Source organism: Chelon labrosus (assembly GCF_963514085.1).
Source record: "Chelon labrosus genome assembly, chromosome: 11".
Lineage (NCBI taxonomy): Eukaryota > Metazoa > Chordata > Actinopteri > Mugiliformes > Mugilidae > Chelon > Chelon labrosus.
Window position 1 is genome coordinate 761,111 of NC_140344.1, and position 18,877 is coordinate 779,987.

Sequence of the window (18,877 nt, forward strand, 5' to 3'; positions counted from 1 at the left end):
TTCACAACGGTGGATTGTACTATGGCTCAATAAAATGGTCAGTTCTTAAGGGGGCTAATAATATTGACCCTGGTAATTATTTTATTTAATTTTTTTTTGGAATAATTCTGTTATTGTCTGAAAATAGAAGTAAGTTATGCTTTCTAAAGAAAACTAGTATATTTAGAAATGCTATGTTGAAAATTCCATGCTCTGTTAAAAAAGCACTTCAGAAAATTTTGAAAAAACTTTAAATTTCATAGGGGCGCTAATAATTTCTTCCTCAACTGTATGTCAAAATAACCAGGAAGGGAGCTAAAATGCACTAAAAGCTTCTTATCATAAGAGAGAGAGAAAAGAAGGATGGTGACAAATAGTCAGTCAAAGCAGTCTTAGCTTATCAAATGTGGCACTGCTACAAATCATTGTTTCACACCAAAGGTAAATAGTCCAAATAATATCTGCCATCCTTAAACAGGGAAAATCATAATATGGTAGGTATTCAACTGTACTGTGTCCTTCTCCCTCAGTGTCTTCTTCTTCAAATGCATCCTTCTTTCGATGTGTCTCAGCGCTGAGACCAGCGTATATGTAGATACTTCTGTTTTTGTAGAAGATCTCCTTCATTTCCCTGGCTCGACGAAGCACTTTTTCTTTGTTTCTAAAGTTGAAGAATCTAGCTACAAGTGGTCTAGTCTTATCCATGGCTTTGCCTAGTCGGTGACATCTCTGAGTGTGTCAAAGGTGATGGGATGGAGGATCTGTGGAATAATCCGCTCGAGGAAACTAGTGGCCCTCCAATTTTTCTGGTATGTTGAAGATTCGTAAATTATTTCTTGTGCTTGTTACTTTCTCTTATCGTTATCGTCACGGCTTTAAGCAAGAGGGTTTTTTCTTTGTCGGTCACCATTATTGAAGGGGAATGTTCTAGTGCCGCCGAAATCTTCTAGTGAAAGTGTTTAATGAAGAAACTGATGTCGCTGATATAGACTTAGATGTTTTATTTATTTATTTATTTTTGGATAGAATAGGTGTACGTAATAAAGCTAGCAAATGAGGCTCTTTGGAAGTGGGGACCCTGTGATTGGTGAAGGCAGATGTAAGTGTGGTGAGGCCGTGGGATGGTGGTTAGGATGAGGATGAGGGTGTAATGCATGGATTAAAGTTTTCCGTCCTACGATGGATTTCCGTCAACTCGGGTCTCAAAAGGCTAAAAATGAGATCGGTGCAGATCCGAAGAGAAAAAAAAAAGGAAGGGGGGTCTACAACACCGATATGATAGCAACAACTTCACCTATCAGCTGTGGAGTTTTAACTGTCTGAGAGGAGCCTGCCTGCCTGCGCGCGCCTCGGGATGCGCCGAGCTCTCCTCCGGGGCGGAGGGAGACACGCCGCGGCCCTCGAAGAAGGGAGGCATCAGCAGCAGACCAACCTCGCGCCAGGCGGAGGTGGTTGCGCCAGACTGTTAATGATCCTTCCGCAGGTTCACCTACGGAAACCTTGTTACGACTTTTACTTCCTCTAGATAGTCAAGTTGGATCGTCTTCTCGGCGCTCAGCCAGGGCTGTGAACAAATCAGGCGGGGCCGATCCGAGGACCTCACTAAACCATCCAATCGGTAGTAGCGACGGGCGGTGTGTACAAAGGGCAGGGACTTAATCAACGCGAGCTTATGACCCGCGCTTACTGGGAATTCCTCGTTCATGGGAAATAATTGCAATCCCCAGTCCCTATCACGAGTGGGGTTCAGCGGGTTACCCACGCCTCTCGGCGTGGGGATTTTTTTTTTAATGCTCAATGCATGATTTTTTTTATGTCGCGTCAATTTATCATTCAATCAAACATGACCAAAAAGAAAGGCACAAGGCATGTCCACAAACAAAAGGTTAAAACTCCACAAAGTGATTGCCTAAAAAAATTTTCAGTCAGATGATTTTTTTTTGCTTTAATCCCTGTGTAATGGTAAGAAAGTGATCGAGCAGATATACAGCAAAAGGGAGCTTATAGTTGTTAATGAGGATCCAGCAGAGGGCTTCTGAAAGGGAGTTGAATATTTTCGGGCTGCTTTTGCAACCGAAGGTGAGGCAAAGTAGTAGGACCTTTTCCATGTTACTCCAAAAAGTTGTGAGGCCAAGCTGGCCAAAGCCAAAATCACCAGTACCAGGCCCTGCGACCAGCTAGGCAGATGAGGCTGATGGCGTAGTCGATTGAGGCGTAACTCATGGTGAAGTCTGCACTTAGGATGAGGCTATTGATGCTGGGTGTGGAGGAGCTGTGGGGTGAAGAAAGCCGCATTAGAAGGAGCAAGTATGGAGGGATCGGCAACTGGAGGATCTGCAACCTAGGTCATACATGTTATTTCAGACCATCACCTGGTGGAGTAAGGGTCTTCCTCTTCTATCTATACCCTGGGGAATGGAGCTATGGGCAGGAAGTGGAAACGTCTCTGAAAAAAATGGAAAAGGCAAGAGCAAATTTGGTAGGTGTGATTTCTCTTGATCGTTGGAGAGATTCTAGTTTCAGAATTCCTGGGCCTTGGGAGGTGGAAAGCTCCCTGGTGTATGTGTTGTTGTGGAGTGATGGTTGGATGAGCTGGGCTAGATCTACATAATTACCCTGGAGAATTTGCTGCTGCAAAGCAGTGTAGATGGGAGAAGGCTATTGTGTTAGAATCAGGTGGGTGGCTAGAATGGCGGTTGCCAAGGTGAAGTTGGTAATCGGTGGACTGATGGTGGGAAGAGAGGAAGGTGCTGCTGCGAAAGGAATAGAAGGCAGAAAAAATGTAGAGGGTTGTTGGGGGAGGGGGGTTGGGGTAGGGATGGGGAGGGAGGACAAGGGGGATGGGTCAGTAGGAATCAGATTACATTAGAGAGAAGGGTCTCCATGGCACCTTGGCAACATACCAGTTGCCGAGATGGTGGTGTTTGAAGTGGATGAGGATGAAGAGGCTATGGAAACCAAAGATGCTTTGTCGGAAACGGCTGAAGGAAGGGAAGAGGAAAAGATGCTGGGATGATGGAATGTGGTCATGGTGAAGTCTTGGGGAAGAACCGGTACCTGGGTTGGAGCGTGTTGTTGATCTGGTGGCGGAAATGGAGTTTTGGAGAAGTTCAAACAGTTTTGCCTTGTTAGCGCTGCGGTGGAATTGAATGCCCTTCTCTCTCAGGACATGTTGGAGGCGAGCTACTGTCCAGTCTGAGATGGTAGTCAGGCGTGGAGGGGTGCTGGCCAGAGGGGAACTGATAGCAGAAGAGCGGCCAGTACGGCGTCTTGTTGCTGGCTGGCTATGTTGGTTTCTGGGAGGGCATGGCTCGGGGGAGCAGCGCTAGGTACTGCAGCCTCTGTCTTGACGTAATGGAGGAGGTGTAGAATGATGGTCAGAGTCGCTGGATGGAGGATAATGTATGAGTCGGGAAAGGTGTCTAGCTGGAGGCGGACGAAAGAAAGTAGACGGAATAGGAGAATCTGGGATGACTGACTGAAAATCGAATGATTCGCTGTCCGACACGTTGAGGGCCTACTTGCGGTCCATTGTAATCGATTTTGGTGAGTTGTGTCACTGCTCTCGAACTGGACCAAACAGGGGAGGAAAGGTTAGATGCGCCTATATAGGCGGGTGTGGCTTATAATGTGTCTCTTCATAAGGGGAGATACATTAGTAGCAATGTTTTTTGACTTTTTTATTTATTTATTTGATAAGGACAGTGCACATCAATGAACATCTATTCAGACAGCAATAGATGTAAATATGCCGGATTATAGCAACAATGCTAATTTGCATCCGCAGTCCCTAGGCAGGTAACACAAAAACACGATAAGACATAGGACAGGACAATAGATCACAATAAGAGCACATCACAAGACAGCACATTACTAAGAAAATAAAACTCAATGGTTACAAGAGCGGTTTGCTTTCAACCACTGCTTGAAGTGAGTTTTGAAGGCTTGTAATGTGGGACACTCCCTTATGGAGAGTGGAAGACTGTTCCACATCTTACTGGCCTTCACAGAAAAGAGCATTTTGTCCAAACGCTGTTTTTCTGTGTGGGACCTCACAGTCCCCACTAGAGGAGGCCCTGGTCCTGAGACTGCTGTGAGCCCTTTTCTTTCTTTCTTTCAAAATTCTTTTTATTGAGTTTTCCTTGGATGCATTCCAACAGTGAATATCAGGGCACAAGGGGTTCACTTCAACACTTCAAAAAATAAATAAATAAAATAAATAAATCTGTAAATATCAAAGAAAAACAATGCCAAGATCATACAGAATCAAATCATACCAAAACAATGCAAGTTAAATAAGATAGCCATATGAAAGAAATAGAAAAAAATAAAATAAGAGTAAAACAAACAAAAAAAGGGGGGGGGGGGGGGGGGGGGACTAAAAGACACAAATACAAACACACAGGAAGGGACAACAAAGACAGGAGAGGAATGACTGGGGGTGGGGGGTCCAGTTGTGCATTCAATCACTCGTCCTCAGCTCGGGCATTGCTACAGTGGGTCCACTGAAAGCCTATCACTCCAACTGAAGCCCTTCTAACCGCTTCACAAATTCAACACAGCCATCCCACGTCCCATGGAAATTCTGAAGAGCACCATTAACAGTATACCTGATCTTTTCTAATTTGAGATTACACATGATACTCTTGATGAGATGTGTGTGGGTGGGTGGGGCAGAATTATTCCAATTTAGCAAAATCAACCGCCGCGCTAGTAGGGAGGAGAACGCCAAAGCCTTGCGCTGACAGGAAGTCAAGGATATGTTTCCTGAGGTTACCCCAAAAATGGCCATAAGGGGACAGGGAGTATCAGTTTTTTTTAAATATTTTAGAAAATAAATCAAAGAAAGATGACCACAATCGATCTAATTCAGGGCAACACCAAAACATATGGTATAGCATTTTGCATCTGTCACACAGGGGGTCAATGTCTGGGTAAATTTTTGTCAGGGCAGTCTTACAATAATGTACGCGGTGCAATACCTTAAACTGGATAAGACTGTGACGTGCACATATGGATGAAGAGTGTACACGATCCAAGGCTGCATCCCAAATATCATCCGAGATGTGGAAGCCAAGCTCCTCCTCCCAATGTTGTTTTATAATAGTTAAAGAGGGCATGTTAATTGAAATTATGTATTGATAAACTTTGGCCAGCCTCCCCCTTTGAGAGTATAAAAGCATGTTAATAATATGATCCAGATGAGTTTTAGGCAGGAGAGAGGGAAAATCTGGGAACTTCTTCCTAATAAAGTCACCAAGTACTGAAAAAAAGGAGATCGTGGGAGAACAAATTTTTCTTTAAGTTGTGTGAAACTGGCGAAGACACCATCTATGTACAAGTGCTCCAGTTTTTGGATGCCCTTATCATGCCAGATTTTAAAAGCAGAGGAATGGCTAGAAGGGGGGAATAAGGAGTAAAAAGAGAGATGTTCTGCAGGCCAAAGGAAAGTTTAAATTGTTTCAGAATTCTCAAAGAATGCCACACAACAATATTATGTTTGGGGATTGAAACTGGAAGTGGAAGCGATGCCCCTAAGAGAGCCGAGAGGGTGTACGGATGACAAAGGGGTCCTCAATATTAACCCATGGCGGACAGTTTGCACTGTCAGAAGATAAAAGCTAAAAAGACATGTTGGTTAAGTTCGACGCCCAGTAGTATAGTTGAAAATTAGGGGCAGAAAGGCCCCCAAGCCGCTTAGGTTTCTCAAGGAACTCTTTGCGTATGCGTGCATGTTTACCCGCCCAGATAAAGTCAGAAATTAGTTGTTGTAAAGTTTTAAAGAATGAGTGAGTTATAAAAATGGGAAGACATTGAAACAAATAAAGAAATTTAGGGAGAATGTTCATCTTCACTGAATTAAGTTTGCCAATTAAAGAAAGAGGAAGGGCTGCTCATCGTGCAAAGTTGGCTTTACAGTGCTCAAGAAGAGGAGAAAAATTAGCCTGAAATAGTTTTGAGTATGTCCAAGTGATAGTCACACCAAGATATTTAAATGAGTCCTACAATCTTAAATGGTATATCAATTTGCTGAGGGGAGGAGGGTGTTATGGGAAAATATTCGCTCTTATTCAGATTGAGTTTGTACCCTGAGATGGCCCCGAAAGAACTGAGCAGAGATAAGACGTGAGGGAGAGTGGTATCAGGATTAGAGAGAAAAAGAAGGAGGTCATCCGCATAGAGGAAAACCTTATGCGTCTGACTGCCCCGAATGATTCCCTCTATCCTATCCTTTTGTCTCAAAGCTATGGCAAGAGGCTCAATAGCAATCGAAAACAGGAGGGGACTTAAAGGACACCCATGTCTTGTGCCTCTACCTAGATGGAAATGGTCAGACACTTGATAATTAGTAAGTACAGAAGCCATGGGTGATGCATATAAAAGCCTGATCCAAGAAATGAAATTTTGACCGAAACCGAACTTCTCTAAAGCAAAGAAAAGATAATCCCATTCGACGCGATCAAAAGCCTTTTCCACGTCTAGCGAAATTACAGCCTCAGCTCCCGAATGCTAGGAAGGAGTATGCAAGATATTGAGCACACGTCCTACATTACAGAATGACTGTCTACCACGGATAAAACCAATTTGATCATTAGAAATGATGGAGGGAAGAATCTTCTCCAAACGGAGACCTAGAATCTTAAAATCCTGATTAAGGAGGCTTATAGGTTGAAAATAAGAGCAGCACTGGGGATCCTTGTCCTTTTTCAAGAGGAGCGAGATAGTGGCGAGATATAAAGTCGGAGGAAGAGTTTTTGTTTGAAAGGATTCGGTATATATCGCGTGCAAAAGGGGTACTTATTTGTCTGAAATTTTTTTATAAAAGTCGGCTGGAAAGCCGTCCGGCCCTGCAGCCTTCCCGCTTTGCATAGAAGCAATAGATTATTTTTTTTTTTTATAAATTCGGGGGTCATAGTTTCTTCAAGGAACAAAACATCCTCAAGGCTTACTTTGGGAATATTCAAATTATTGAAAAAATCAACAAACTGGTCTGGGTTAAGTTGAGAGTCAGAAGCATAAAGACTTGAGTAAAATTTTTTGAACTCATCGTTGATGAGCTTGTGATCAGAAGTGATAGAGCCGGAGACAGTTTTTATAGTGTGAGCCCTTTTTTTAAGAAAGTCAGCCATGGAAGGTGGGGCAAGTCCATGTAACACCTTGTACATCAAACAAGCAAATTTAAGATTTTTTAAATTCTCGAGGCTCAGTAAGTTGTGCTTTTTTAAGATGTTACAAATGTGACATTGGTTTTCTATCAAAGACCTTAAAAGATTTTTTATAGTGATTCAGTGATTTTGCATGTATTTACACCTGCCAGCGACCAACATGTAATACAATATTCAATGTGTGACAGGATCATTGAGTGTAAAAAACATTCTAGCAGCAAGTGTTATGAAATGTATTTGTTTAAAATTTTTCAAATTGAATTTCACTGTATTAGATATTCTTTTAATGTGGCTCTTGAAACATAGTGTGGAATCAAAGGTCAAACCAAGGTACTTGAATTTGGAAACAATTTATTTCCTGTCCTCCCAAAAATACACCTGAATGTTTGATGTCCAATGGTTTTTTTGCAAACATCATACAAACACAGTTTTAGTGTTTAGTAGTATTCACTGCTTCGTGAATATTTTTTGCAATAGTGAAGATGACATGTTAAACACATGTTGGACACTTTTCTATAAACAGACAGTTTGCAAACTCTGTGGAAAGATTTTCACGGAAACTAAATTGAATTGGACGCAAAGGAGAGTGGCCTTTATTTAAATGTTCATTTATAATTTTTGCTACCCACCTCTCAGCAACTTTAGAAACCACAGGGAGGATACTGATTGGCCGATAGTTGGCTATATTTGAACTGTCACCATATTTAAAGATTGGGGTGACTGTAGCCATTTTCCAAGATGATGGGACAACTTTTTGTTTAAATGATAAGTTGACCAATACATTTGTGTCCAGCCCATGGACATCCTTGGCTTTAGAATTCTTTAGAGAACCAATGATGTTAGCAACTTCCAGCTCAGTTATTTCTCATAGAGAAAAAAACTGGCTGTGCAGGATTAGTTGGATTAGTTACCATTGCATTGTTAATTTTCAGCTCAATATTTTTGTTTGAGTCTTTCATTTCTTTAATTAATTTATTAAGATTTTGCCAGATCTTTTTGGCATTTCCCTTTGCTTCGACAATTATATCCATGAAGAATTTTGCTTTAGTCTTTCACAGACTTTAAGTTACTTTATTTCTTAAAAATGTGAATTTTTGTCTATCTATAGTGAGACCAGTTTTCAATGATTTTTTAAGTTGTTCATCTCATGCATTTTCCTGCATTCATCATTTAACCAAGGTAATGAATTTCCTTTTTTCTTATGTTGGTTCCCCTTTCTGGTTTAACATTACTTCGTTAAGAACAAATTGCTGGAAATTTCTATGTCTTTGCTTTTTAATGTTTCTCTCCAGTCAGTCCTTTGCAGAGCTGCTCCCAAATTTTGCATTTGATTTTTTTGGAATTGTAGAACAAGAAACTGTGGGTCTATGTGAATCATAAAGACGTTTTTTTTGTGAGCTTCCTTGAAAAAAAGATACCATAGTCACATAGTTAAATGTTTTAGTGAGTCTTTCAGGTTGGCTAACAAATAGTAAATCTATGAGTGTTTATGAACGTGAGGTTATCCGAGTAGGGTGTTCTATTAACTGTGTGAGATTAAAATGGTCGGTAACTTGTTTAAGATTTTTTCATCTCAGCTTATATTAAAATCACCAACCATTATTATTATCTCTTTGTGTAAATCACAATAGTTGAGAAGACATTTTAGTTTATCATAAAATTCCAACTTAGTAGTTGATTTACAATATACAGAAATTAAGGTAAATGATAGCAGTTGAGTGGGATATTCACACCAACATTCAAGTTGGATGTTTTCTGGCCATTCAATCTGTTTACATTTTAAGGTGCTTTTGACGTACAATAGAACTCCTCCACCCCTGCCATTTGTCCTGTCATTCCTGTACACATTATACTCAGGCATAGATATTACAGAATCTGATGAGGAAGGTGTCAGTCATGTTTCAGAAAGACAGAGAAAGTCAATGTTGGAGTTGCAGAGTAGATGATCCAGCTCTTTACGTTTAGGTGTTATACTATGTATATTTAAATGTCCGCCCAATAGCCCCTTTGGTTTGGCTTGTGGATCCCAAATTGCTCTGGCCTGGTTTAGAGTATGAAAGATCTTCGTATATCTGTGTCTTCTTAGGACCGGATTTCTAGTTAGGGGTCCATGCAAACGAAGTTACAGGATCCCTATTGATTTTTTTGCGCTTTTTATTGCTATTCTTCGCCTTCGGTTTTTTCTTTTTCCCCAAAAGTGTCTGCTCAGGACAAACTGCCAAGGCCAGAGTCATCAAACCTGGTAACTTGGCAGAAGTCCTGGCATGTCACTTTGCCAAGGTGTCAACACACATGCTTGCAGCTTGGTGGCGCTATAATAAGCCAATTTACGTTTTGCCTCATATCTCGAGAACCACGTGCCCTAGAAACAAAATTCTTTCTCCCTCTGATTCCTTATATAGTCCTGGTTCTAATGGACTAGGCCACGCCCATTTCCGCCCGCCATTTTTCCCCGCCATTTTGAAAAAAATACACCTCAAATCAAAATCAACTCCTCCTAGCCTGTTCATCCAGTTCTCACCGAACATGGCATGTATAATTTATGGACAAAGATAATGAAAAGTTCTCAAAAGAACTGTAGCAGGATTATTGATTACAAAGTTAATGGCTAATTAATTTTTAGGGCGTGGCGCAGTACAACTCCAAAGCTAATATTTTGTGAAGTATACCCAACCTTAATCAAATTTCATATCATTGATAATAATATGATTCTGTACAAGCACCCGAACTTTTGTGACCCTTGGTCTCTAGGGGGCGTTACACAAGCAACATTTCAATATCTCAAAAACTGCAATAGCTAACTTCACGAAATAGGGCATACACAATCTGTAAAATATTGTGTAGACACCCATCAAGTTGCGTGACATTACATCAACAGGGGCGCTACAGGTGACACGGAAACATTTCATATGACTTCAACGCCTATAACCTTTGAAGTATTCACCCAATCCTTATGAAACTTAGCAGCCGTCATTATAATATACTTGCGTACAATCATGCCAAGTTTCGTGAAGTTCGGGCTGTAGGGGGCGCTACAACCACTATATGTTTATATCTCACTAACTACCACAGTAAACTGCTTGAAAATTGTGATGACTCCTTACAAGCCCACCAAGTTTTGTGCAATACTGTCTATAGGGGGCGGTACTGGTAACTTATGCCTCTGCGTCCCACACAGGGACAACTGCGCCATGGCATGGACCCCTTTATGATCATTTGCGATCATCTAGTTCTGTTTATAATTCTTACTTAAGAAGTGGGTGAGAGAAGTGATGTACAACACTCACCAGTGTGATGTTCCCATAGTGTGCACATTTGACTGTGCCTCTGCTAAGCGTGGTGGTGGTCCGGCTAGCGTTGGTGGTCCAGCTAGCTGTGATGTTAGCCCAGCTAGCAGTGGTGGTGGAGGTCCAGGTAGCATCAGTGGTGTTAGCCCAGCTGGCATTGGTGTTGGTCCAGCTAGCAGTGGAGGAGGTCCAGCTAGCAGTGGTGGTGGTCCAGTTAGCAGTGAAGGTGGTCCAGCTAGCAGTGGAAGTGATCCAGCTAGCAGTGGATGTGGTCCAGCTAGCAGTGAAGGTGGTCCAGCTACCAGTGGTGTTATTCCAGCTAGCAGTGGTGTTATTCCAGTTAGCAATGGTGGTGGCCTGGTTAGCTGTAGCTGTAGCTACATCCTGGTATGATTCTAGCCCAGCTAGCTGTAGGCCCAGTTTTATTCCAGTTAGCTGTGATTGTAAAGCATCCAGGAAATTTGCGTTTAGAGATTGAGGACCAGGGTTTAGTTCAGCATCACTGGCCAAGAGCAGTATAAGCAGGAGATTAAGGCCCAGGAATGGTCTATTTGTAACAGACTTTTCTGGTTTACCTGGGGGTGGCCTGGCATGGCCATAGTTCAGCACTCTTGTGAATAGCAGGTGCTGACTCCATTTGGCTGGATACAGGGTTAGATTGTCCCTTTTTTTCCTGTTTGTTTTTCAGTTTATAATTGTACAATGTTATGGTTGATTGAACAAAATTGCATTGTTGCAGTCTCAACCAAATGGTGTTGACAGTCATACTGTGTAAGATGTTTATTAATGATGTTTATGATGTTGGCAGAACTGTGGCAATAAAGAGATACATATGGTCAGCAATAATTCTTGTAAGTATGGCTGATTACAGTTGTATAAGGGAGCCTAATATATATTGTATTTGACCCTGAGGAATGTGGCTATAATCCTTCCGTTAGAACTTGGTCCACCAACAATTTTAATTGACAGACTTGAGAAATGGATGAGTCTCCCAAGTCACATATTTTCTCTGGTTTTAATGTTTGCATACTGTTTATGGAGTGCAACTTAATGAACCACTTTATTTGTCACTCACATTTTGGTTTCTTTATGAAATTATAAACAGAATGCAAACATACATAAGGGGATTTTTGTGTATTTTCCTCTCTTATGAAGCACACATGTATACAATACGCAGTTTACATATGTGTTATGTATGTTATAGTATGTTATATTCTTATCTTTTTTGCAGGATCCACTCTCAAAGGTAGAGAATGAGGCCAGAGTGGATGAAGGAGTAGAGGAGTTCTTCACCAAGAAAATTATCCCAGACTGTGCACTGTGAGTTGAACTTATACACCAATAAACAAATGAACAAACATCTTTCTCTACACATCACTCGTACATCTGGGGCCAGAGGTAGGGCCAGACAAGGTGTACACAGTTTTCTGAAACCAGATGAAAGTGAGATTGCATACAAGGCTATGGGCATTAACATGCTCTATTTTCCTGTTATAGATCTTTTTATTTCATATCCAGAATTATGAGGCCCTTTGTGGAGTACTTTTAAGTATAAACTCTACAAATGAATCATTCATCATCATTTGAAGTTTATTAATATGATACATGTCCTGACTGTTGTATTAACATCTATAGCTGTCCACTTGACAATAATGTTCAGTACTGAATGCCAAAAAGAGAGCGAAGGAAGGGAAAATCCTCTGTGACTTTGTTCCAAGTGAACAAAACATTTTTTATTTAATAACGTGCAAAACAGAAAATTGTGAATGTTTGTGTCAATTAGACTTAATGGAGATGAGGAGAGTACTCAGATGACCTTGAATAGACCCTGGATGTGAAAACTGGAGGTAAATGGGGTGGAGTAGGGTCACAGCAGTTATGAAATTTCATCTTATAGCAGCAGATGAGAAATGTATTTAATTTTGACAACAAGGACATAATCGACTGATTGAGACTGGAAAAGTCTCAATAATTAAATTGGAAACTCCCACAGTCAGCTGAATACAGCAGCGGGAAGAGAGAAAGAGACATTTATGAGTGAGGATGAAGACAGAGATTCTATTGAACAAGAACTGCTCAACGCTGCTCATTTAAAAAAATAAAAAATAAATAAAAAATGAATGTGAACTGTTCATTTTGGAGTCTATGAACTTAGTTCAAAATTAAAAACTGTGAACTATGAACTTGGGCGGCACAGTGGAAAGGTGGTTAGCACTGATGCCTCACAGCGAGAAGGTCGCGGGTTAGAATCCACGTCCGCGTGGGTTCTCTCCGGGTACTCCGCCTTCCTCCCACCGTCCAAAGACATGTTCATTAGGTTAATTGGTGATTAACCGTAGGTGTGCGTGTGAGTGTGAAGGGTTGTCTGTCTCTCTGTGTTAGCCCTGCGATAGACTGGCAACCTGTCCAGGGTGTACCCCGCCTCTCGCCCGATGACAGCTGGAATAGGCTCCAGCAGACCCCGCGAATAAGTGGTTATAGAAGATGAATGAATGAATGAATGAACTATGAACTTGAACTAGTTCACTTTTATCTGTGTGAACTCAACTTTTAACTAGATATTGTTTAGTGTGAACTTGTACAACACTGCTCATGGGGCAGCAGGGAGTTTCAGTTGGTTCTCTTATAATATCCTGCATTCTCCTTGTGACTCCTTGTTCCTTGTAGGTTTGGCTTTCAGTTTTGGATTATTGTGATTTGGATAAGGGTTTGACAACCAAACAGAAAACAAAGTAAGCAATGAGGAATAGAAATTTAGTTTGAGGACCAAACTGAAAATCCCATGAAAGATGCATAAGGTTTCCATGGATTCAACATGTACAGAAATTAGGCCCAATGGCCAAACAAAAAAATTCCATAAATTCCATGATTTCATGCATGCACATGCAAGAACTAAACTGAATAAATGTCAAGAGATTAATCTTAAACTTAAAATACCGAAATATGAGAGTTATATTATGGTGTAAGTATTCCCAGGTCAGCTATGACTGGCTTCATAAGAGAATAGCAACATTTGTGACAACTTAGAACCACCACCAGTTACATGCAGTGACCGAATAGTCACTTTTTGCATCTGTTTTTAAAAGAGTGAGCATTTATTTTTTTTTTTCCATGTTGGAAAAACAAGTCCAGCAGTGTATGTGTAAATCCAGTGAAGTAAACAACTTTGAAGTGGGCCAATCAGGTAGCGTCTTCTGGTTCAGAGCAGTCAGTCAGATGAGATGTTATTGGATAAAATTGTTTGAAATCACTGTGCTTCCACTGCGGGGATTAGAAAGTGTAACTCAAACATCACCATTTGTCAGTAATACAGTAAATATAGGCAAAGAATTTTGTTCAATAATGATCAATTTAAGATGTATCCTTGAATCTAATGCTTGTGCTCCTAAAATCTTCTATAAGGAGCCACGGTAATTCTGATTTTAAAAGTTTATGAGGAGTTAGGTTTACAAAGATCTTTAATTTGTGAGGACAGTGTTGATAACAAGGCAATTGAAGGATGTCTAAACCACAGATGACCCTGTTATTGCAGGAAGGTCACTGCTAAAGGCAGTCCACTTTCGTTGGACTGCCTTTAGCTTTGATTTACAGCACACATGTGACAGTGTTTTGATAAGCTTCTCCAGTGTCACAAGATTTATTTCCATCCAGTGTTGCATTAATTTTTCACCAAGATTGATGATGGGAGAGTCTGACCACTGCGGAAAGCCTTCTCCAGCACATGCCAAAGATTCTCACTGGGGTTAAGGTCTGGACTCTGTGGTGGCCGGAGGCCAATCCATGTATGAGAATGATGTCTCACGCTCCCTGAACCACTCCTTCACAATTTGAGCCCGATGAATCCTGTGTTGGGACCTGAACATGGTGGTGAGTGATGGAAGCTCACCATGCATAACCAAGTTGTGTCTTTGTCTTGGAAACAAAGGAAAGCACGGTGTAAGGAAGCACAGTTCGTTACTTGTAAATATTGCACATGGGAAATTGTATTTATTTGCAAAATAACAACTTGAGCTTTTGAATAACTGCACATTGCACTTTAGTCGCGATGGCACTTTATTTGCTAGGTTTGCACAGTACATTTTGCACATTGCTTATTTGCACATTGTTGGTAGAGATAGGTAAATGTCTTTATTTATTGAATGTTGAAAGAGCTTTTAAGTAACCTCGTGACCACGGGTGATTGCATGCCGTCGGGCAGGCGCGGGGCTGCGCGCTCGGCTCCGCCTGCGAAGAGAGGGAAGTTAAGCTCCGCCGAAATTGTGCATATATAATTAATGAAATAGTAAACGATAAGCGTGCAGATGTAATTTTAAAGACTTGTGGTGCATATCGTTAAGTGGTAAAGGTGCAATAGTGAAATAAGCGAGTTGTTTGTGTTAACACTTACCTGTCCAGTCCGTGTCTTCTCCAGTGAACAGTCATATACATTCCGGGAGAGACCAAGCGGCAGGACAGGAAGTGGGGAGTTTCTAATTGTGGTGTTCATTGCTATATTTGGTATTTATATTTATATATGTGTATTTTGGGTGAAAATAGCAGCAAATATTGCTTATTGTAAATATTATGTCTTATTAGCAGAGGAGATATTTTGTCATTGGTAAGACAGCCAATTCATAATATTTTAACTTACCTCTGAATGGATGAGTCCAATGATTAGAGCCGCTGACACAGTACATAAGGCGCCATTTGCAATCTGTCTGTGTTGCAGGTCTGATCTCACTGGACTTATACCATGCTTTGTGTGTTGCTATTTTGGGTGTTGATTAAGTAAATGTAACTAAAACTGGGAAACCTGACCAGAGTCTGCTACTTTTCTTCGGCATCATCCAGCCGCTCAAGGGTCATCCATTTCACACACTGGAAACCTCAAGTCCTACAAACCTCCAGGTGTGAAAACTGATCCAGTTATCACTGGCTGACAGTGGCATGTGACCTCTGAGGTCATCAGTTCATATAAAAGCCTCTGCTTGGCTTTTGTCTCTCTCTCCTCTCTCTTCTCCACTCTTCAACTCCACACCTCCATGTGGAGACCCCCAGCTGCTCAGCTGCAGCTGGCTGCCAGGTAGTCTGCTAACAAAGAGTAGCTACTCCAAAGATTTCCAACTTTCCCAGTTCGGCCCTTCCATCAGGAACCGCCAGCTACAGGAGCAACACACCAGAAATTGACTTTTCCACCAAAACTGGTAGTATGACCTGGGCTTAGTCAAGCTAAGCTAAGCTAAGCATAGAACTAGAAACGTTGATTTGATTTGGTATTTGTTTTTACTGAGTTGTTGTGATCGTAAGGTTATAGTATAGTGATTTGATGTTAGTTTAGGTTATGCAACACACAGACTCAGGGTCTCTTGCATGCTAAACTGGCACCTCATAAAATTCTTACCACATTCCAATTATTGATCAGAAATCCAAATTGACAATTTAGTAAATATGAGACTAGTTTGATCAAATAGCTGTCTTTTCCCTTCTTAGAAGGGTGGTGCCCCGAGGTGATCTAGTAATTTAGATCCAATTATCTAATAATATATAATATAATATAATATTTTTGATAATTATTAATTATTTATGATAGCCAAACCCTAATATTTAGTGCCTTAGTACACAGGCCCAGCAGTATGATCAACCAATAGACTGCTCAGATGATGATCGCAGCATCTCTGAGTGCAGCTTAGATGATCACAATTTAGCAGACAGTGACAACACCTCTGAATACCTCTGTGCCTCTGGTTACATGGAGTGTTACAGCCCTGAGCCACGAGTTCATAAAAACTTAAGGCAACACAAATTCAGAGTTTCTTCCCCACGATAACAACACAGTCCATCCCTGTACTGCCAGTATGTGCTAGTACTTTTTATGCAGTTAAGTAGGCAAACTTGTTGATTCGTTAGCAACAGCAGCAAACTCCATAGTTTTCAACTCACTAATAGTCACACCTCCCTCTATTAGCTGAGAAAAACCTAAATTCTGATTGGACCCAGACCCACTGTCTAACTTTGCAAATACACCTGAACCAACTCCGTGGTAGTATTTTGCTATTCATACGTGTCCAACACAAATTTTAGGACACAGTCAAACAATGATACAGCCATTGACTACCAAAATTTTGAAATGTGATGACATCCTTCCAGTAACGTCTGCGTAAAGGCCTAAATTTTTTATTTCTGTTAAGATCAGACCGAGCACTGCATTGAATAATTATTATTTTAAAATAAACCAATGAGTGAATCACAAAACTCTTGGACGTTTGGAAATGGTTTTATCATTGTACTTGTCACTCTTTTTCTGCATCTTACCCTAACAATTTACATCACTGACATTCTTATTTTTCTCACTGGCACTGTTAGTAACTGTCAGTGTGCTTATGTGTATTTCAGTGGAAAAAACTTGGATTATACACAGACAGTTGCGCTCTCATGTTCACACCTCAAGTGAGATCATGAAACCAAAGGGGGGAATGTGGGGGCCTGAACATGGTGGTGAGCGATGGAAGCTCACCATGCATAACCAAGTTGTGTCTTTGTCTTGGAAACAAAGGAAAGCACTGGAAACCTCAAGTCCCACAATCCTCCAGGTGTGATAACTGATCCAGTTATCACTGGTGGACAGTGGCATGTGACCTCCGAGGTCATCGGGTCATATAAAAGCCTCTGCTTGGCTTTTGTCTCTCTCTACTCTCTCTTCTCCACTCTTCAACTCTTCAACCTCCACGTCTGCTAACAAAGAGCAGCTACTCCAGGCCTGTTCTCTTTACAGCAGCGAAGCAAGATCCTGCTTGAGGAATCTGCACCAGCTCTTCCTTTAGCCAACAAACAGAAGGTCTGCAGGCTAAACCCCCAACCAACAGGAGCCACACAACTAGTCAGCACCGAGCTGCTAACAAGTCACTTCAAAGGAGCGGCCAGTTTGCCTCCAACGTCTGCCACCAGGAACACACAGCAAAGACTTCCAACTTTCCCAGCTCGGCCCTTCCAACAGGAACCGCCAGGAGTAACACACCAGAAATTTACTTTTCCACCAAAACTGGTAGTATGACCTGGGCCTAGTCAAGCTAAGCTAAGCTAAGCATAGAACGAGAAACGTTGATTTGATGTGATATTTGTTTTTACTGAGTTGTTGTGATTGTAAGGTTATAGTATAGTGATTTGATGTTAGTTTAGGTCAGTGTTTCCCAAACTATCTCTGCTGCACCCCCCCCCCCCCCCAAAATAAAGTTCGGTGTAACAGGTTTGCGTCCGTGTGGGAGCCCGTCAAAAGCTTCTCCATCTCATCACTAGCAGTGTCCTTTATTGATTCATTCATTCCATCTGGAGGGTGACACAGGAATCAATTGTCGGTCCCATCCCATCCCGAGCCCACAAAAATACTCCGTCATATCCTGATCACGTGACTGCCCCCCCCCCCCCCCAAAAAAAATAAAAATCCTGCCCCACAAAATCCCAAGAGAAAGACTCCCAAATAGCACTGCATGACTTCATCTGCCTCTCTTCTTACCCTAGCAAATTGAAGGCTTTTTTCTGGTTAGCCTCGCTGATTAGTTGTTTTCTTAAGGCTCCACAGCTGTTCGGTCCCAATCCTTTGAGCTCCTTTCACTATTAAACATAGCCCTGACTTCTACTGTTGTTTTTCTTCGACTTGATTTCACCAAATGTTTAAGTGACTGCCGATCACGATCAATCAGGTTTTTTTTCCAACCACATTTTTTCCTCAAAGACGATGGTTTGCCACTATCCTTCCAGTTTTAAATAATGCGTTGGACAGTTCTTAACCCAGTTTTAGTAGTTTCTACAATCTCCTTAGATGGATTCTCTGCTTGATGCATGCCAATGATTTGACCCTTCTCAAACAGACTAACATCTTTTCCACGACCACAGGATGTGTCTTTCAACATGGTTGTTTAAGAAATGAGAAGCTACTCATTGCATCAGTTGGGGTTAAATACCTCATTGCCAGCTGAAAGATAATCACCCACGCGGTAATTATCCAATAGGAGGCTCGTACGTATTTCCTTAGTAAAATCCAGGTGGCGACTTTTTTTTTTGGCCAGGCAGTGTACGTTCAGAGCCTGTGTGAAAGGAAATAACTCTTCATACCAGCAGGTGGCAGTAGTTTCTATTTGTGATTGTCAAAGGGGAAGTCAAGAGCCATTATTATATCTCCTCCTTTTCATCTTTATTATTATCATCTCTACCTTGTCATTATCTGTTGTTTTTAATACTGTTATTATACTGTTATTAGAAGATTTGTGTATTTGAAAGTTCAGATTAGAGGGGGCAGGGCTGTAGCTGGAGAGATGCAATGAATTAGTAGTATAAATTCTGCTTCATCTGCTGGAGAACCTGCCACCAATCAAAGAAAGTGGATACAGTATTCTGTAGCATGTCTGATTGCAGTCATACGTTGGCTTAGACATGAGCTACTTGTGGTTCCTAGAATTTCAAAAAGTAGAA

At 41.2% G+C, this 18,877-nt stretch overlaps 1 protein-coding gene across 3 annotated transcripts in view; it reads left to right on the top strand.

The window, feature by feature from the left end:
• The window catches only part of carmil2 (capping protein regulator and myosin 1 linker 2), a 113,998-nt gene that overhangs the window by 52,623 nt on the left and 42,498 nt on the right, over nucleotides 1-18,877 (top strand). For all 3 annotated transcript variants that reach the window (XM_084555217.1, XM_084555216.1, XM_084555218.1), the window contains exon 32: nucleotides 11,664-11,752. In XM_084555217.1, coding sequence (XP_084411343.1) covers nucleotides 11,664-11,752 — 89 coding nt within the window. The remainder of the gene's footprint in view (nucleotides 1-11,663; nucleotides 11,753-18,877) is intronic.